Genomic DNA, 21,456 nt, shown 5'->3' on the forward strand with positions numbered 1-21,456 from the left:
CCTAGTGCTCTCCGCTCTCAATGAGATCTGCCTCCAATCCAGTGCAGCCAGATGTCTGTGTTCAAAAAGCCCTCTGTGAGGTGCAGACGGGAGAACTGGAAATGTTCCCCAGTAGTTTTAGAAGTGAGAACAGGGGACTGAATCAGGATGCCAGCCTTCTATTCCTAGTCTTGCCACTGACTCACCACGTAACCTTGGACCAAAGCACTGAGTTGTTGGGGCCAACGCTCTTTCCTCGGAAGGAAAAGAGGACAGGCGAGATCACTGATTATTTCTGTGCTTCCTGTTTCCAATGTGTGTCCACAGTGGGGACACTGCCTAGTCATTCCAGATAAAGACCATTCTTTTATCACTCTCTTTTGTCATTCTCTATTTGACAATCAGAGAGATTTAAAAATTTCTATTATAATATTCTGAGAGTCACCTTTGGTGAACTTTCCACCCATGTGTGTGTGTAATATTGATTTTATTTAAAAACTTTTTTGTTGTGGTAAAATATACATAAAATTTACCATGTTAATCATTTGTGTTATTTTTGGTCACATCATACAGCATGCAGGATCTTAGTTCCCTAACCAGGGATCGAACCCACACCCTCTGCATTGGGGGCATGGAATCTTAACCACTGGACTGCCAGGAAGTCCCCACATCAATCATTTTTAATCCTACAGTTTGGTGGCATTAAGTAGAGTCACGTGGTTGTGCATCATCATGGATCCATCTCTAGAACTTTCCCAGCTATATTTTTAAAAGTCATTCTAGAAAACATTTTATGCTCCCCTGCAAAATGTGCACCACATTTTTCAAACTTAATACCATAGTTACAATGGTTCTACCAGCAGAGCCCCTCAGGGGCTACAGGAAGCACACAGTAAAACCTCAATTTACCAGAACAGATAACCTGGTTGATTCAACTGTCAGGTTCATTGTGGCTTAAACAGAACACTCCTGAGTCTAACTTCTCGTGAAGTACCTTTATAAAGTGCATTTGTCCTGACAGGTCAATTCTAATGAACGAAGACAAATTATCAGTGATTCAACCAAACCAAGGCTTTGGTTGGGGGAGTTGTCCTCAATTTAAACAGAGATTTTCAGAATTCTATTCTAAGGTACAGGATTGTACCTAACATAAGGATTGGACTGGTTTAGGAGATCAATTTGAGCTTTTTTTTCTGTCTCTCAAAAGCAGGGCGTCATTTTTTTTGCATTGAATTAATTGGATGTTCAAAAGTTTTCATGAGATTGGGCATTCAGCATTACCTGATCAGGTCTCTGTCCCGTGCATGAAGCTAATCAGGCTGCAAACTTAATATACTCTGGATATTAACTCGAAAGAACAATTTAACTCAATATCTATTCGCCCTCATATTTAATAAACTTCCGGTTAGCACATACTCACTATGTGCTTGACACTCCATTAGGCACTATTTGGATCGCTTCTCGGCCTTTTGCCTAAGATCAAGTGCATTAAGCACTATTTGGGAGGACACAATGACAAAGAGGGCCCCAGAGCTTCTTGACATGTTCTTTTAATGTGTTAAACACCTTCCAGAAAATACCCAGTGACCATCTTACTCTTCCTTGAGAATTTCAACCTTGAAATCTGAATTTCTTAATTTGGACCTGCCCAGCTGAGGACAAGTGTTCACTTCTGAGAGTACGCCCAGCTCTATTTACCAGGCATCTTACACCCACCTCTTCCAGAAGCCTTTGTTTGAGCTCTCGTTCCGTCTCCAGCTTCTGTTGTAAACTTCGGGCATTCATTTCAAGCATGGCGTGCTTTTTCTCCAGGTCATTGAGCTGGACATTTGGAAAAATTGGCCGTGTAACCACATTTAGGAACGTTATATGCTAACAACTTTTGCCAATATCCACAAACCTTCACAGCCAAAGAAATACCAAGTTCTAAGGGTCAGAACATAAACACTGGTTTTTAAAAGTACCACAAACATCCATGTCAGAGATAAGCCTTATGTAGGTTATTCTGTTAGGAGAAGACGTTATTTCTAAGGGATGGGTCAAACGTGTAGCTAGCTGTGACAAGTTCTAGAAAGATTACTTCTCTAAAATTTATTTATCTGACATGCTTTGGCTGAATTAAATCATCATATTCCAAATGCTTGCTTACTTGCATGGGATAATATCAGGGACTCTGGGATGAAAGGGCAGACAAGCTCTCTCAAGGATCTTGTATCAAGTCACAAAGGCAGAGGGTGGCCCTTAAGTAGACATGTACACAAATAGTGACTACTCTGTCAAGTGATGATTTTGATAAGAGGTATGGAGGAGAGAAATTCATCCTGAATGGTCTGTCACTGAGAGAAGATGGGGTCAGAAAGTCTGGAGTCTTAAAGGATGGGTAGGTCTTTGCTATAGAATACTTTAGGAACAGTCAGGTAGAAAAAAATGTCCTTCAAGCTAAACACCAAAAAGTTCATTTACCTCTAAATAATACATTTACTTTTTTCATGGTTAAATAACATATTTACTTTCCTCATGGTTAAAAAAATTAGTAAGCCAATACCAAGGAACTCAGGAATATTCCTGAGTAGCAAGCTCTAGCTTGAATCTGGTCATTTCTATGAAATTCCGGTAAGAAAATAACCATGGATGCCCATAAAGATTTATATTCATCACAATGTTATTTATGATAGCAAAAAAAAAAACAAAACTGGAAGAAGTTCAAATTTCTAACACAAGCAGAATGATTAAAATAGGTGTTGCTGTGTAACTGATGTTTCTAGAACTACATGTTCAAAAAATATTCACTAATTCAGGAAAAGCACCTATTTATGTGATTTCTTATAAAAAATGATGTAATTCTGTTCATATAAGAACCTAAATTTATCAATATAAATAAATGAATATAAATTCACCAACATAACAGTGGTGACAGATTACCAGCTATTTTTTCTTTACCTTTCTGTGGTTTCTATATCTTCCACAGTGACACCAAATTATCACTTCTATGATCAGGAAATTACAGTTACCCAAAATTCAGAGGTCAGATTATGTGTGTGTGTTTGTGTGTGGGCGCACACGCACACAAAACAGTGTGTATGTGTATATATGAAACAGTCTGTGTATATATATGAAATTTCTCTGACCTTCACTCTTCTTATCTATAACACAGAAGCACCTATTCTAAATCTCTTTTAAGACTATTAAAAATTTTCAAACACCAGTATGTCACTTTGTAAATACAGAGTGCTGTCATGGACAGGACGTGTGTATTTCCAAAGTGGAATATGAGGACCTGCACTGTCCTCAGATCCTGCAGTGTCCTTGGACTCAGAACCCAGAGATGCTGAAGCTTCCTGCCATTGTAGCAATGGAATGAGCAGGAGTCCTAGCCACCCCGCACTTCCCAAGTATGTTCAACAGTAGATCCATGAAGGCTTTCAGAAATCAAATATCAGAAAAGAGTGCTGTGCACCCAGGTCAAAATCTGGACCTCAGGGGCCCTGATGGGCAGATGTTAGGAAGTCATTGACCAACTCTGATACCCCAAGTACCCACCACCCCCACTACTGCCAACCAAGGGTGTCCCTCAGGGCAGCACAACAGTGAGACTTGGTTTACGAAACACGCCGACCATGGATCAAGCGCATGTGAATACCTGTTGAAAGAAGGAAGTGTACGTATGTATCTAGAAGGCAGGAGGGACGGGGGCTGACCTTGTCGGAGAGGCTCTCGGCCTTTAGCTTCTGCTCCTTGAGAGCCTGCTGCAAGGCCAGGATCTCGGCCTTGTGCTCCTTCACTGCCAGCTCGACCACCTGGCGCGACTCAGTGATCCGCTGGTCGGCCCTCGCCCTGCGGGGAGACACAGGCACGTTCAGAAACCCCGTCACTGCCACCCTGCAGGGAAGAAGCTGGCCCAGCTTGGACCCGGATAAGCAACCAAACAGGCTGCGGGCTGGAGAGAGCCCAGCCGGATCCCTTGTTCCAAATTACGTGGAGTGAGGATGTGACCCACTTTAGGCCCTGGGTAAAAATACTCTTAGTAGGTAAGGTTCCTGTGAATATAAATGCACTTGGAAGGGCTGAAGGGGAGGAGGCATTTTTCCAAATGCAACTGGGCTGAAAATGGCAAGACTGTTACACCCTCCTGCAGAAGCAGGAAGGAATGAGGTCCCACTGAAGGAGCATAGTGCAGAGGACCATGTGGGGCCCCATTTGAGCAAATACGGCCTCTCCTTAAAGCAAGAGCTGAAGTGTTCTGGAAACTGAACCTTGAATCTGCTGGGTATGCCTGTAAATAAGGTGACAGAAGAAAAAAACTTGAAGCATACTAGAAAACATCACTTCCCCTCCCCAACTCAGGTTTTCTGTTTTGCTGCTTCCACACCTGGACTTGCACAGCCTCCTTCACCGGCAGCTCTCCTTCTCGACCCAACAAACCTAAGTCTTACTCAGACTCCTAGGGTAAACTTGCAGGCCATGTCCTCCACAAAGCCCTTCCCAGTCTTCCTCTCAGAAGTAACCTCTTCTTGTTCTGGACCCAAAGCATAAATGTCCTACTGGCCTGGCACAACCCACTCTCTATTTTAGGTGATAAATAGTTCAACGAGTGGGAGGGGGGATCGGGATGGGGAATACATTTAACTCCATGGCTGATTCATGTCAATGTATGACAAAACCCACTACAATACTGTAAAGTAATTAGCCTCCAACTAATAAAAATAAATGGAAAAAAAAAATAGTTCAATGCATAGTTTATCTCCTGCACTAGACTCTTAGTCTCTAGAAGACAAGAATTAAGAATTATATTTTAGGGACTTCCCTGGTGGTCCAGTGGCTAAGACTTCTCACTCCCAATGCAGGGAGCCAAGGTCAATCCCTGATTAGGGAACTAGATCCCACATGCCAAAACTAACAACAGGCACAGCCAAATATATAAATAAATATTTTTTTAAAAATAAGAATTATATTTTACTCATCTCAGATCCCACATAACACCAAAATAGAGGAAGGAGGGAAAAAAATGGGGGGTAGGGGGGAAAGAGAGCCAAGATCTCTCACAATTGCTCCTGAAAGAAATATATGAAAGATCTCCCTATGTGTGCGCTAAGTTGCTTCAGTGCTGTCCAACTCTTTGAGACCTTACGAACTGTAGCCCACCAGGCTCCTCTGTCCATGGGATTCTCCAGGCAAGAATATTGGAGTGAGCTGCCATGCACTCCTCCATGGGATCTTCCCCACCCAGGAATGGAACCCAAGTCTCTTAAGTCACCTGCATTGGCAAGTGGGTTCTTTACCACTAGCGCCACCAGAGAACACTTTCACGCATGGTTGTGCATTCTTGATGCTATGGTCAGACTCTGACCCCGAAACTGTCTACAAAGGACTCTAGAAACAGCTAAGCTAGGAGCTGGACTTGCGAGTGGGAGGGAGGGGTGTGTGTGAGGACATGGGAACTCAAGAGTTCAGGGGGAAACAGTAACAGGAAGTCTTAAACCAGCAGCCCTCTCACATTAACAAATAACCTGAAAGGGAAGATGTCCAACAGGAGAATATTTCTACCAGTTTCTCTTGAAATTTATGGGTTCCCTTTGCTTCCAGTCTTTAGCACAAATTATACATCTAAGACAGCCGTTGAGTCTACTATGGTCCACCAAATGTGGGAAATACTGAGACAAGTCTGACAGAGTCCAGATAAATGATAAATACTTCCACAAACAGTTAGCTTGCTCAGGGAGTTCAGAGTATTATGGGACAGTAATTTCAGTGAAAGATGCTATGAGTGAGGCTACGCAGGATGAATAGGATTCTGTTGGGCAGACATGAAGCACAAGGTGGATACCAGCCCACAGGGTACCTCTCTGCAAACTAGGAAAGGCATGTGTTCTTTAAGACTGTGCGCTTCTGCCTGTTGGTAAACTGTCATAATATACTGGTTTTGTTAGAACGAACACTTTCCCACCATGAGCTGGTAGAATGTCATGGTAGATCTTCAAGTCTACTCCCAGCAGCACGCAGTGCAATAACCTGCACACCTGCGGCCCTGGCAGGAGGGAATCCTACGCTGGGAGAACTGGGGAAGTAAAAGAAAGATACTACCTGAACTCAGGATTACTACTGCCTACCAGGAAAGGAAAAAAAATAAAAAATTGTAAACTATTCTTGTAGAGCAGTTGTTCTTAACTGGGGGCAGCTGCCCACCCCCCAGGGGACACCAGGCAATGTCTGGAGACGTTTCTCATGGTCACAACTTGAAGAGGGAGCAGCTACTGGGACTTAGTGGGGCAGGTCCAGAGAAGCTGCTCAGCACCTTACCATCACGAAGGACTGTCCGGCCCCAACTGTCCATAGTGCCAAAGCTGGTGTAGAGGGTTGATTTGCATCACACATGACAAGGATCAAAACAGTGACGGTCTTGTGACTTCCCTGGAGGTCCAGGGGCTAAGACTCTGTGCTCCCAATGCAGGGGGTCCAGGTTCAATGCCTGGTCAGGGAACTATTAATAGATCCCACATGCCACAATCAAGACCTGGTGCAGCCAAATAAATATTCAAAAAAAAAAAAAAGCAGAGTGACAGTCTCGCTACACAGTCACAGTGACACAAAATCCGAGGAAAGAGTTTCTACAAAGGAAGCACTGAGACGTTTTGCCCTGACGATTCCTAGGGCCCTGTACTACTGGCTGACTGGCCATCATCTCCTGCCACTGGCACCGTCCGTATTTACCTCGAGGATGACTGACCAATCCTGGTTGGCCTGAGTCTCCCAGCTTTAACACTTAAGTCTTATGTCCCAGCACCTGCTCAGTCCTGGTCAAGAGGGGGCACTTGCTGGGAGGTCTCAGGGTGACCCTGCCGCTGCCACCTGCCGCTGGCTCTCTACCCACATGAAGTCCCACCTGCTCTGCTTCTCGGTGTCCAGCATCCTCTGCAACTCTCGAACCCGACACTCAAACTGGGACTTCTCGTCACCAAGGACGCTCCTCCAGGCCTCCCACTGCCGCTCCTTCTCCAGCAGCTCGTCGTTCAGGGCCTCCAGGTCCATGACCTGCTCCTCCAGCATTGTGCAGGTGGTCTTCAGCGCCTCCATCGTCTGCAAATCAGCACCATTGAGTTGTGCCTCACAGCAAATGAGGATTTCCCGGGTAGTACTTTTGTCGGGTCAGTTTCAGAAAAGCATGAGCTTCTAACTACAGTCTGAAAGTCACTATCTTTTTCTCCTACAGGCCAAGGGGGTTAGACAAGAACAGATGAAGGGCCATTTCTACCAAGATATTATAGAAAGAACTCAGAGGAGGGCCAGGACTCCCAGCTCTCCCTGCCTAAAGTCCAGGTTCAATCCCTGGGTGAGGAACAAAGATTCCACAAACCTCACAGCTCGGCCAAAAAAGGTTTTAAAAAAATAAAGTGGCTCACAAAAGCATTCTATTCTATTTTTAATGGTTTTAAAGCAAAATTAAGAACAACTATACATGGAATGTCCCTGATGGTCCAGTGGTTAAGACTGTGATTCCACTGCACGGGGTACAGGTTTGATCCCTGGTCAGGGAACTAAGATCTTGCAAACCATGTGGGGTGGCCAAAAAAAATGAAACAAAAAAACCCAAACTACACACTTCTAAAAGCTGTTGTTAAAACTCGCAAATCTCCAAAGCACTGACATGATTACTTTTACTGACAGGCTCAGTCTGAGAACACTGGGAGAGATGTAACTGGCACTCGCCCCAGAATCTAAAGGGGCTCCAGGTTTACTCCTGGTCCTTACTTGCTTCTGGCTAGTGAGCTGCATCTCCCTCTCGGTGATCTCGCGGCGGAGGTGGTCCACTTCACTTCGCAGCTGCACGATCTCATCGTTGGCACCAGAGGCCTCATCGAGTTGTTTAGACAAGTAGAAGTTTTGGTTGTTGAGCTCGGCGTTGTCCTCTGTCAGCTGGTTTAGCTGCTCCTCCAAGTCTGTGATCACCTAAAAGAGGAAAAAATCCGGTTACACATAGAGCAAGTTGGTTGGAAATGAGAAATTGCTTCTAAAGCCACATATACTCGAACCTACGTGGTAATGACAACCAGTGTGTGCCCGTCCAGCCCCCGAGAGCCAGCCTCCAGCTGCCATGCCCGCCTCCTTAGCGCCCAAACCCACATATGCTGTGGGAGAACAAGAAATGTCTCGGATACCTTCTGACTCAGGATTCATCAGGAAAACATGGCAAGAGCAAATCAATCAAAAGCGACTGCCATATGGAAGGGGCAGCTTTAAATGAGATCAAGTTCATAATAGAATGCGGAGGATGCAAACTGAGGAAGGAGGAATAGTAGGGAGAGTAGTATCAGAATCAGCTAATTAAGCTGAAATGCCTAAGACATCATCGACAGAACATTATCATGGGAGATGGTCTTAGAAAGCAAAATACAGTTCTTATCAAGGAAGACTGAGTGAAGGACACTTAGAGTTATTTTAATAATATCTCAGGTAATAAATTTAATTTCATGCAACAAAAGAAAAAAAGGAAAACTTAAGGGACGTTCAGAATAATCCCGAAAATATAAGACCGTATGGATGGCATGACTTTAAATGGTTCTTCTCACACAGCTGGCCATCAAAAAATGGGAAAGCACGCACATGAAATTGTCATTTTACTGAAAGAGATCTAATCTGATTTTGCTAAATTATTTCCTTGCTCAATGGTGGAATGACTTCAATTTCAGCACATTTAGCTGTCCTATTCTCTTTGCTGAAGTTTAGTACCAGTGCTTGCAAAGAGCTTTTAGATATAATACTTTCAAAATTTAAGGGCAATTTTCTAATAATAGTTGGAATGAGGCACACAGGCAGTAAATTAAATTTTATATAACAGAAAGGAGTAAATTAAAAGGAAATGCCTCTGGGCCTACAGTTAATTGTTTCCCATTTTCAAACCTAAAGCAGATTTAGTTTCTGAAATGTTGCTACTGTTTTCGTGACTATCTCCCTGTCTTAACCCCTTTTGATTATCAATTAAAAAAAAAAATCTTCCCAGGCACATAGAATTAAAGAATGTCAATTAGGTAGAATTGTTCAGTGTGTTCAGAAAACACAGCTTTTCATTTTGTTCACTGAGCTGATGAGCTTTTAATGCAGTAAGCGGTCTACTAATTTGTACTTTAATATCAAAAGCCTTGTTAATTCCTACTGTACCGGTTTGAGTAACGCTATCAGCTACAAGAAGGGGAATAAAGGTTATCTGGTCCAATTCTTGGCTAAACCTCCTTCTTTATCAGGATGAGAAAAAAAACAGGAAAAAACTGCAAGTCTGTCAGTCCAAGCAGGCATTTGTGCTTCACAAGAATGCTTGTACCACCCTTTGAGTAATATGGTTAAATCTCCCTAAAGCAGAAACAATGAGTAAATGGTACCTAACAGTTCAACAGGTCTCCTTCCTATACCCAGTAAATCCATTCCTTAAGATGGTTTTTCTCCTAGACTCCAAATGTCTTCACTGTGCTTCCTTTTACCTCTGCCCCAAAGGGAAAACAACAAGACTGATGAGGCAAACCGCCCAGAAGTCCCAGATAAGCCATCTTGAGCTTGGTCGTGTTGGTTTCTCCACCTATGATGTGGAGGTAAATACTATATAGACAACCTTCTCTGCTGCTCTGGTTTTAACATTTTGGATTTTTATTGTATGATATTCTCCCTTAACGTATCATGTAAAATACAAGAGACAAAAATGAGTGACCAAGGTGTTAGTGAGGCATCAACGGTGGCCCAGAGGGAGCAAACAGACTACAGAAAATCTACCCATATAAGAATACATATGCTGCCAAAATAATTTGCCATTCAAAGACATATTTAAGCCTTTAGGCACCTATTCGCTTTCTTTGATTTGTTTATAAAAAAAAAGCCATTTATTATATGCCCATTTCTGCCACCTCTTCTCCTCCCCAAATTAGATTATAAAGTGCTAAAGAAAAAATCACTCATATAAATTCAGGGAAGTGCCAAGATTATTACTCTCACTTCAAGTGAAATGGACCCACTGAGTAGGAGGAAGGGGCCTTCTATTTCCTTGTCATCATCCCGTTTTCAAAGGGTCTCCTGTTTCTGATTTCTAGTTACAGTTTGTGGTGGCTGGCTTTGTATTTTGTCATTATCTGTACTGCCTATTTGACAAAAGGAGGATCAAGTGTTTGCAGGAAGCATTCAAGAACTCGTTAGAGTGCGTTAACTGATCAGACGTTGTATGTATTCTTTCTGCCTCGGCCATAATACACTTAGCTGCTGGAGTTGCCCACTTAGCTGCTGGTGGTATTAAGGGTTCAACGTTACTTCCACACAGAGATATTGAGCTGATCTGAGACACAGGCAGTAAATTAATGATCTCTATGATTTGGGGAAAAAAATAAAAAAAGGATAATAGGCAACCTGCAATTCTGAACCAGGTTATTTTATATAGGCAAGGAGAATTCTTAGGTCTACTTTGTGGGTATATTCTCTCTACACCAAGGGCAAATGATCTGTGTCCTGTATCAATAAACTGTAAACCGTTCAACCCCAAGGATACAAGGCAGGAAAGATAAACTACACAGCTGATTCCATCTCAGTGGTAAAAAAAAGATGAGGGAGATAGCTACACAATGTAGGGGCCAGCAGAGCTTTCTGATATGCTGTTTGTATAGATAAGAGATCTGGGTAAAACTCCCAACAGAAAACAGGAATACAAAAAAATGTATCTACTCTCAATACCCCCCAAAAAATTTTTTTAAGGTCTCTATTTGGGGTTATCTGTTGCTTTTCAAGCAAACCTCGTGGTTCTGCAATATATAGGTTACCTTTCACACCTCTGCTGGGCGACCAGTAGAGAGAATGTTACCTGGTAAACGTCCAAGAACACACCAGGGGTGAAGACACCAGCCAGACAATGAACATCAGGCTGAAAAGACACAGGGCTGATGTCCTATTTTAATGCCTCATTCCTTCTTGAGGGCGGCTATTTGCATATTATTTATTTTTAATCTTATAGCTGACAGATTGATTCATAATTAAAACCATGTCATATGTTTGCCCACCAACTCCTCTCCAAAACAGACTTAGGTAGGGTTTTAGGTGCCAGATTGAATCAAATTCTTTTTTTAAATCTCTTCAAAATATAGAAATGGCCTGAGCCTGAAAAATCTTACTGCTCATGAGCTTTTTAAAAGCTGCTAACTGGGAGCTCCTATCGATCGAGCTATTATAGGAGTTCCCACTGACAATGAAGATGACATTTCCCAGCAGAGACGGTCTTGGACAGCGCCGCCGAGAAAGGAGAATCTGTGTGCTCAAGTGTCTGCAGAGCAGCCTTTGAACTTGTGGAAGGATAACTGAGATCCACTAGTGCTGCCAAGTATTGTTCTAAAGTGGTGGTTTTCAACCTTTTTTTTTTTTTTTTTTTTAAGGAGCAGAGCTGTTTTCTAAATAAGATTCTGTTCTAAACCCAGTATGAGCAAATAATAATAGTTATCACTGATTAGCACATTCTATGGACCATGCCCTGTACAAATGCTGATGCATCATCTAACTTTTGCAGGAAACTCCATGAGGCAGGTATTATTATCAAGTTTCTGATTCTGTGACTCAGTGTTTCCTAGGTTTTACTGTTCTGGAAATCTGAATGTATATAGGAACTAAACAGCTGTCTCTCTTCCCTCACCCAGTTCCCAAAGAGCAGTAGTTAAATAAACTGTGCATCCTACAATCAATGGTGCACTGGAATTGAGGACATATAATGTCACCCCCATTTTATGGACAAAGAAATGGAGGCTCCAGTGTATAACATCACACAGGTTATTGAGAAGCCAGTTTAGAATCTCAACTGGTCTATCTGACTCCAGAGCACATAGTTTGGACCCCCAAGCCACCCAGCTGGCCTAGCTGAAAGGTGGGTGGAACAGTGGTAGATCCCCAAAGGCTTCAGAAAGCCAAGGGTAAGTAAACGAGGGATTAGAAGTCATTGTTCCAGGAAAAGCAAATCTGAGGGATAAAGAGAGTATAAAAGTTACGTAAGTTAAGAAAGTAACCAATTTTATTCTATATATTAGCATATCCCATTAAAACTAGATTTTGATTTTAAAAATGGGGTGGGGAAGGGTGGATAACAAAAGTGCACAGGAAACTCTTGAGGGTGATGACTATAGTTGTTATTTTGATTGTTTTGCTCGTTTTAAAGATATACACACATCTGAAATCTCATTAGGTTACTGTACTCCAATTATCCCTCAATAAAGCTGTTTTAAAGTAAATAAATAAATGATATTTTTAAAAAGACTAAAAAAGAAGAAAACTCCAGATGAATGGAACAGATTACTGATGTACACATTTAAAATGCATCCAAGATTATTTTAGGAAAAAACAGTAATGCAAAAAAAAAAAAAACCAATCACAGTGCTAAAACCATCTATATCTTATTCAGTGATCATTTATGAGCATGTATGTATATAAGCAGATAACTCTCATGTAAAAGAAGAAACCAAGACAATTAAGAAACTTTAAAGGAAAAGAGTACAAGAACAGAATGTATCAATTTCTCAAGGAAGGGAGGTGAGAATGGAGGAAATCAACAGATATCCCTAAGGCAGGCTCAGCCCCCATCTGGCCACTGGCATCAGGGAATACAGACCTAAATACCTGTCAGGCACATACCAGAGTTAAGCGGAGGCATGTCCCAAGACCTAGCTCTTCCACTCCTGGGTATATATATATGCTCATTAGAAACAAACGCTTGTAAGCACCAAAGGACCTGTACAAGAGCGCTTCCTAATAGCTCTGTTCCTACCAGAAACAACTCCAACACCCATCAACAGGAGAACTGATAAATGAACTTCAGATCTAAACATACACTAGAAACATGACACCATAATAAAAAAGAACAAAATCTTGACAGTGCAACATGGATGAACCTCACAGACAATTTAAGTAACAAAAAGGCTAAACCCAAAGACCATATCCTCTAATGGTCCCATTCTTATGAAATTCAAGAACAGGTAAAACTAATGTGTAGTATCAAAGATCAGGCTACTAGTTACCCTTCAGGCAAAGCACGCTGATGGGAAGAGGACAACAGGAGCCTTCCAGGAGCTGAAACATTCTGTATCTTGGTCTTTGTTGTGGTTACACAAGTTGTCTATTCACATACAAATCAACTGAGCTGTACACTTAAGATTAGTTTCACTTCATGCACTTTACTATGCGCATTCCATAGCTAAATGAAGGGAGGCGGGATGCAGGAGGCACATACCATCAAGACTTAATGTCTCATTTATAGTAGGTAAAGAGAAAAGAAGGAGTTTATTACCAGAAAATGAAATATGTATATAGGATGTAGAAGGGTGTTTCTGGAAATTCACAGATGCAAATAATACAAATAGAGACCAGCTCACTGTGAACTAAGGACGGAACAAAGCGATGAAAGGACCAGAGAAAGGAGGCAGATCCATGAACAAAGGACACCATCCCTACCTTCTGAAGGGGGCCTATTTTAGTCCTTCGCTCTGATCAAAAATAGATATTTTACCCTATTACATAACCTATGAATGATGCTTATCTGCTCCTGGAATTGACTTCTCTCAATATAAATAACATCTCCCAAAGAGTCCTAAATTCTGCATTTGCATGTTAGGAAGCCAGATTCTGCCTGTTAGAAAGCTAACACTTCTAGATTCTCCAGGAGAAGAACTTCTTGGTCTTCCCTCTCTGAAGAGGCAGCAGGCTGGAGAAGCCTGACACATCTAACTGCCCCTACCATCTCAGGCCCACCTCAGATAGAAACTTCTAGATTGGAGAAGGAGGGGGAACTCCCTTGGGACTTTTGTTGCAGCTGCTGAGACCCTATTAGTGGTTCTGTAGGGAGAATTATTTTGACCATTCCAACAAGCCTTCTCCAAACATGAAGGATGGTTTAAACTTTTAAAATTGGCAGGAACCCAAGAAACTAAGGTTTTTCTGAGGCTTAGAAACTTCCACATCAGTTTGACCACATCAACTGCTTCAAGTTGAAAGTTTATATCAAAAATCAGCCACCGATATTAGAAAGAGACGTTCCCCCTTTCCTTCTCAGTTTTAGTTCCATGTTATTTTCATCATCTTTGGTTAATACTCACAGTACAGCTGTTACGAAGGGCATCAAATTTGCGCTGGATTTCATCTCTATGTGCCTAAAAGGTAAGAAGTTGATTATAAATTTTTCATAGGGTGGAATACAAATTCTACATGCTATGGGTCAAATAAAGAAAATCACAAGCCAAGAACCCTGTTGCAGCTGCCCCACTAACTTTTTTCCCAAAGAATTAGTCAAATCAAGCCCAACATGAGAAGCTACAGAAATACACAATGCCTACTGACAACTATTTAGACCACACATGGGCTTCCCTTGTGTCTCAGCTGGTAAAGAGCTGGGTTTGATCCTGGGTTGGGAAGATCTCCTGGAGAGGGGAAAGACTACCCACTCCAGTATTCTGGCTTAGAGAAGTCCATGGACTATATAGTCCATGGGGTTACAAAGGGTCAGACACAACTGAGCGACTTTCACTTCACTTCACTCATACCCTGTACAAATACATATAACACTCAGCTTAAAACTACGGACTAGCAGAAGAACGGAAAAGAACATAGGAGGAAGTTTTATTCTCATTTATTTGTCTTACTCCCCATTCTTAACCTCTTTCTCTCTTCCCTCCAATTGGCTGCCTGCCCCCTGCCCCAAGCCTTCTCCCAAGAAAGAACACACACACATAAATAAATACAGGACAACAGCTAGGACAAAGTAGGGACTTGCTGTGGAGATTCAGAAATCCTATATAGATCTTAAAGTAAATATACAGGCTTTCACCAAGGTCGGGGTACTCTAAACCAGTAGAATTCATTGATCTGACAAGGATTTTTCGAGTACATACAACATGGCAGACACCGTAGCAAGATACAGCTCATATGATCTAACCTTCATTCTGGTGTGGGCAGACAGAAAATAAATAAGCACATGATTACACACATACACATACACATAGCAAGTGCTATGAAGGAAATAAATGGGTCCTAAGGGGAAAAAAAAATAAGGGGGCGGGGGGGGGGACTTAAATGGAGTAGTCAAGGAGGGCTTCTCTGAAGAGGTGACATTTAAACTGAAATCTGCAGGACGATGAGGGGCCAGCCATGCAAAGAACATAAAAGAGCAGAGGGAAGAGCATCTGCAAAAACCCTAAAGCAAGAAAGGGTTGGGTCCATATGGGAAATAAAAAAGGACTGAGTGGCTAGAACAGTTTTTTAATACTTCAAGTTGTGACATGAGAGCAAGGATGTCAAGATGGAGTTTTTTGTCTTGTTTTATCCAATGAAATGGAATAAACAGAATAGATTAAAAAACATCGGCATGCACCTTGGACAGTAAGGGTAAGTACTGTTGTTGGAAACTTGTTTTATTATTATGAACATAATTCATCAAGTGTAAGTTGCTATCAATTGTAAAATTTACCACAGCTTTATGTAACATTAAGAAACAGAAGTATTGCCAATGAAACTATGACATGTTTATGTCCTTATGACTATATATATAGGCTATAAGATACATCCTCATTAGCTACCTTAAAAATTAATGAAATACAGTATATATGTCCTCTTGTAGTTGACTGTAAGATAAAATGTATTCTTCTGTGGGTTGTGGCCAAATGACTTTTGAAAATCACTTGTCTAAGTCACAGCAAAAGAGGGAAAATGTGGCCCAAGTTGATGGTACAGAGGCAGGCCCAGAACCTTGAAGGCCTGGAAAAGAGTTTGGATTTCATTCAAAATGCAATTAACTAAAGGTCAACAGAGGTTTTTAAGATGTGGGATAACACATGGCCTATCGTTTTGTGGATACTGTAGGAAAAACATCAAAATAGGACAAACATAGAAGGAAGTGGAACAACCACTGAGGAGGTTATTGCTGTCATTTAAGGAAGAGAGGATGGTGGCTTGGAGCAGGATAGTGGCAAAGGATGGAGAGAAATGGACGGAGATGAGATCTTTTTCGGAAGCAGAGGTAATAAGACCTGCTGGTGGACATGGAGGCCAAGGGTACCCTAACAGACTTTTGATTTGGGACACAAGGTAAATTATGGCACCATTTGCTTAGCTATGAAAGCCCAAAGAAGAATCCAGTTTGAGGCAGAGGAAAAAGTGGTCCTCCTCTTTAAAAGAAATATTAGCCTCTATCAGAAAATCTAGGCCATCACTCAAAAGTCTACAAACAATAAGTGCTAGAGAGGATATGGAGAAAAGGGAACCCTCCTAAACTGCTGGTGGGAATGTAAACTTGTGCAGCCACTATAGAAAACAGTATGGAAGTTACTTTAAAAATTAAAAATAGAATTACCATATGATCCAGCAATCCTATTTCTGGGCATATATCTGGAGAAAACTCTAACTCAAAAAGATACATGCATACCAATGTTCATATCAGCACTATTTACAAAAACCAAGACATGGAAGCAACCTAAATGTCCATCAACAAAGGAATGAATAAAGAAGATGTAGTACATACATACAATGGGATATTACTCAGCCATAAAAAAGAATGAAATAATGCCATTTGCAGCACCATGGATGAACCTAGAGATTATCTTACTAAGTGAAGGCAGAAAATGACAAATACCATATAATATTACTTATACATGGAATCTAAAATATGGCACAAATGAACTTCTTTACAGAATAGAAACAAACTCACAGGCATAGAAAACAAATTTATAGTTACCAAAGGGGAAGCAGGAGAGAAATTAGGAGTTTTGGATTAGTAGGTACAAACCACTATATATAAAATAAACAAGGTCTTATTGCATAGCACAGGGAACTATAATACCTTGTAATAAACCACAAAGGAAAAGAGTATGAATCACTTTGCTGTTCACCAGAAACTAACACCACATTGTAAATCAACTACATTTCAATTAAAACAAAAAGGTCTATAAGTAAGTCAGAATATTCATCACCTAATTTAGCTGTGATATACTTCATAGTATCTCTATTTAGCCATAAACTAAGATTCCCACATGCTCAGTGGTAAAGAATCAGCCTGCCAATGCAGGAGATGCAGGTTCAAACCCTGGATTGGGAAAATCCCTCAGAGAAGGAAATGGCAACTCACTCCAGTATTCTTGCCTGGGAAATCCCATGGACAGAGAAGACTGGCAGGTTACAGTCCATGGGGTTGCAAAACAGTCAGACATGACTTAGCAACCAAATAACAACAAAAGACTAGATTAGATGCTGCAGAAAAAAAGATTAGTGAACTTTGTAGACAAGGCAAGAGAGACTATCCAAAAAAAAACACACATAAACGAAAAAAGAAAGACTTAAAAGAAAAATTAATGCAGCATCAATGAGCTGTGAGATAACTCTGATATACATGTACTCAGAATCCCTGAAGGAGTAGAGGTGAGACCAAAAAAAATATCTGAAGAAATAATGGCCACAAACTTTCCAAAATCAATGAAGAAATAAATCCACGGATGAAAAAGCCTAAATGATCCCTGAGCACAGGAAACATGAAAGGAGTTAAGCTTTCATGAAATGAATAAATGAAAGGAATGGAATAAAAGAAGTAAACATGAAAGGAATAAATCATATCATAATCAAACTGCTTAAAACCAGTAATAAAGAGAAAAAGCTTAAAACCAGAGAAAAAAACAAGTTACTTAATGAGAAACTCAGAGAACAAAGATTTCTCACAGTGAGGTTGGAGAAGTTTGGCAGGAAGGAAGTTAGAAGACAGTGGAACAGCATCTTTACTGAAAGGAAAACAAAAACCTGTCAACCTAGAATTCTATAGCCAGGAAAAATATCTTTCAAAAAATGTCAAAAATGAAGGTGAGGGTTTCCTTGGTGGTTCAGTGGTTAAGAATATTCCTGTCAACGTAAGGGACACAGGTTTGATCTCTGGTCCTGAAGAATCCCACATGCCATGAGGCACTTAAGCTCTTGCACCACAATTACTGAAGCCCATGCACCCGAGACCCCATGCTCCACAACAAACGAAGCCACTGCAGTGAGAAACCCATGCACCGCAACTAGAGAGTAGCCCTCAGCTTGCTGCAACTAGAGAAAGCCCACGGGCAGCAATGAAGAACCAGTGCAGCCAAAAATAAAATAAATAAAAACATATTTTTAAAATGAAGGTGAAATAAAGACCTTTTCAGACATACCAAAGCTAAAGGAATTTGCCACCTGTAAACCTACACTATAAGAAATGTTAAAGGAAATTTAGGCAGAAGATGACAACCAGAGTCTGAAATTTACACAAAATAAAAGAGGACTAGAAACACTAGAACAAAAACCAGCAACTGCAGACTTAACACATTTTAAATCAGGAGTTATCACTTAAAATCAACTTCTCAAATAATTATTTTCATCAACTAATTTAAAAGATTATAACCTTTCCCCAAAACTCAGCTTTTTGCCCAGCAATGATACAAGATTTATTAACTTAATAAGGCAAGACTACTATTTATCCAAAGTAGGAACATGGCTATTTGTACTACTTGTGAATTTCATCTGTGGGTATCCTAGAGGAAGAAATATCGTCCTTAAGTTAGTAAACTCTAGAGCAGGAATAAACAACTTTTTTTCTTTTAAGAACCAGATAATAAATACTTCTGGTTTTGAAGGCTATTCAGTCTTTCTCACAACTATTCAACTCTGCTCTCATAGCACAAAAGCACCCACAGACAATATGTACACAAATAGGCATGATTGTGTGTCAATAAAACTTTACTTGCAGAAAACAGGAAGCATACTAAATTTGGCCCACTGGCTGTAGCTTGCCAACTTCCACTCTAAATGACTATTTGCTGTGATATCTCTCAAAGACAGAAACAGGAAGCTAAAGAAAGGTAGAGTTAACTTCTTCAAAGTCTAAGCAGTGATCATTAAAAAAAACCTCTCTGGCCTAGAGTGAGGAACAGAAGCCCTGTTCCTGTTCCACTTTTTGACTAATTGCAAAGCTTCCAAATAACACTGCACCATTAAAAACCTGTTTAACTGCTCTACAGTAGTCTGAAATTCTGATCACTAATATTTGTATTATAATTTACCATTATGAGGCCTCTGCATCATTTTGACACATCAAACAGCAATCTTCTCTGAGGTTATAGTATAGGGAACTACCATCTTTATGACTTTTTGATTTATTATTGACTGAAATATAAACACAAAATGTAGAACCAACACTGTTCTGACTGCTGGAAGTACTGTAACAAACAGCGAACTGATCTGAGTTTAAAAATGCAAGAAACATGTTTTATGTTTCTTTGAAATAAGTTGTAAAATGCATAAAAAAGCAAAAGGTCACACAATAGTATATATGAAGGTAATAAAATACATAAGACAAGCTTTGAATTCTCTCTATAAAATATCCATGTATTAATTAAATATTAGGAGCTATGGGGAATAAGGACTTATACCCTTAAAAACTACTGAGGACCCCAAAGGGCTTTTGTTTATGTGAGTTATACCTATATTTACCACATTAGAAATTAAAACATATCTTTAGTATTTATTTTAAAATAAAAGTACTGACTTTGTACCATTGGTACAAATGTTAACACAATGAAAAATGCCACAATACAGCTTAGTATTATTATGAAAATAATCTGAACTTGAGGACCCCCATGGAGCCACAGACCCCAACTTGAGAACCACTGATCTAGGGGTTGGGTGGCAAGAGGCAGAATGGACAGACTGCAGCCTGGAAATCAGAGAGGTACTTACTTTGGGGAGGGCTTATATCTTCTTTAACTTTAAGGAAAGTTACAAGAGGAATGAAGAAAAGAGAATTATTATGCAGCCTTGAAGAGAGAAAATACCTGCAGAGCTGTGAAAAAGGAAACTCATGTTTACAGGTCTGACAGTCTTCTGGGATCCGCGGTCAGGATCCTACAACACAGGTTTCCACACATCCACCCCGTTCTTTGGGAAGGCAGGTACCAAGCAAGACTGTCACCTTAAGTGACCCAAGCTCACATCTTGCCTTGCCTATCATGCCCATGGCTTACTAATTCAATTCAATGATTGACAGTTATGTAAAAGAGAAAAAGAGCATGCACTGACTAATGGTTTTAAGAAATCAAAGAGGATAATCCTGGGATGCCACCATCACACTCTGTTGAGAGAATCCCTTTCTTGAGTGTCTCTAGCTTTCAACTCTTGATTATTCAGCGTAAGTCATGTAACCAAATCAGTAAAAGAACATGAGGACAGAGACATGAAGCATGTTCATTGGGCCATGCTGGTGGACACAGAGCCCATGCTGCTCCTCTGCTCTGCAGACTCATTCAGAGTAACACTCCCATCACATCATATGCCTGCATGCAATGATGTGTGCACACTCAAATTCTCTTCCACAAAGGGATTACATGGAGTCTTACATTTCAATTCCAGGTGGAAAAATTCTCTCTTCCCCTAATAAGCAATGAAGCATCTTAAAAGCATGGTTTTGTGTATAAATTTGACTCTCCTGTAGGTCTGTAACTTGACTCAATCTTAGCTTTAAATGGCCAGTGAATTTCAATGCAAATACAATTGACAAGGTGGGGAAAAGATAAAAGTGAAAGTCGCTCAGCCATGTCCAGCTTTTTGCGACCCCAGGAACTGTAGCCTGCCAGTCTCCTCTGTCCATGGAATTCTCCAGGCAAGAATACTGGAGTGGGTTGCTATGCCCTCCTCCAAGGGATCTTCCCAACCCAGGAATCAAACAGGGGTCTTCTCCATAGCAGGAAGATTCTTTACCAGCTGAGCTACCAGGGAAGTCTAGGGAAAGGGTGAGTGGGAGAAAAAATAAAATCTAGGACGATGGCTGCCCCCCCTGCCAAACTTCATCAATGGAGAGCTTATTTAACTGTGTTCCATCTAACTTGGCCGAGGGACAGAGGCCAAAGTGGGTAACTGCTCCCCTCCCAGGTGAGAAAGTGGCCAGCTCTTAGAATTAAAGCAGTAACAGCCCATATGACTATTCCCTTTTATTGATAAAACAGCCTGCTGTGAAGCACACAAACCACCTAGAAGATCACTTTGAAGCACCTGATTGAATTTGATTGATGCTTAGAATGGGTCTGAACTTGAACCAGAACAATGGGGGGCGGGGGGGGTGGGGTACTGCATCTGTGATCCTTTTCTCTCTCAGAAAATATATACTTCAGGACAAATTCAACAAAGCCATTCAGGCAACAGCCACCTGTGGTCCATAACCAGGTTTATGGGACATAATCAAGAGGAGGGGAGAGAAAAAACCCATAGCCTTCAAACTGAACTGAAGTAAACCGATTGGGGGTTTGGATTCCTGCACAATGCATTTACAAATAGCCGCTGGACCAAAGGCACTTTCCTGCCATCACTGTGAAGAAGCCCAATTTTCCAAGGGATCTTCATCTGTGAGAACTGTACAGCCCCAGTTTGCAGACTTAGGAAAGTTTTTTTGTTTTTGTTTTTTTTTTATAAAGAAGATGCTCTCAGGCG

At 41.0% G+C, this 21,456-nt stretch overlaps 1 protein-coding gene across 6 annotated transcripts in view; it reads right to left on the reverse strand.

Moving 5' to 3' along the window:
- CIT (citron rho-interacting serine/threonine kinase) overlaps window positions 1-21,456 on the reverse strand; it is a 171,879-nt gene that overhangs the window by 30,106 nt on the left and 120,317 nt on the right. For all 6 annotated transcript variants that reach the window (XM_061141899.1, XM_061141897.1, XM_061141896.1 and 3 more), the window contains 5 exons: window positions 14,073-14,126; window positions 7,726-7,923; window positions 6,860-7,053; window positions 3,678-3,813; window positions 1,696-1,800 (listed from right to left, as the gene is read on the reverse strand). In XM_061141899.1, coding sequence (XP_060997882.1) covers window positions 1,696-1,800; window positions 3,678-3,813; window positions 6,860-7,053; window positions 7,726-7,923; window positions 14,073-14,126 — 687 coding nt within the window. The remainder of the gene's footprint in view (window positions 1-1,695; window positions 1,801-3,677; window positions 3,814-6,859; window positions 7,054-7,725; window positions 7,924-14,072; window positions 14,127-21,456) is intronic.

The sequence above is a fragment of the Dama dama genome, chromosome 5 (genome assembly GCF_033118175.1).
Source record: "Dama dama isolate Ldn47 chromosome 5, ASM3311817v1, whole genome shotgun sequence".
Lineage (NCBI taxonomy): Eukaryota > Metazoa > Chordata > Mammalia > Artiodactyla > Cervidae > Dama > Dama dama.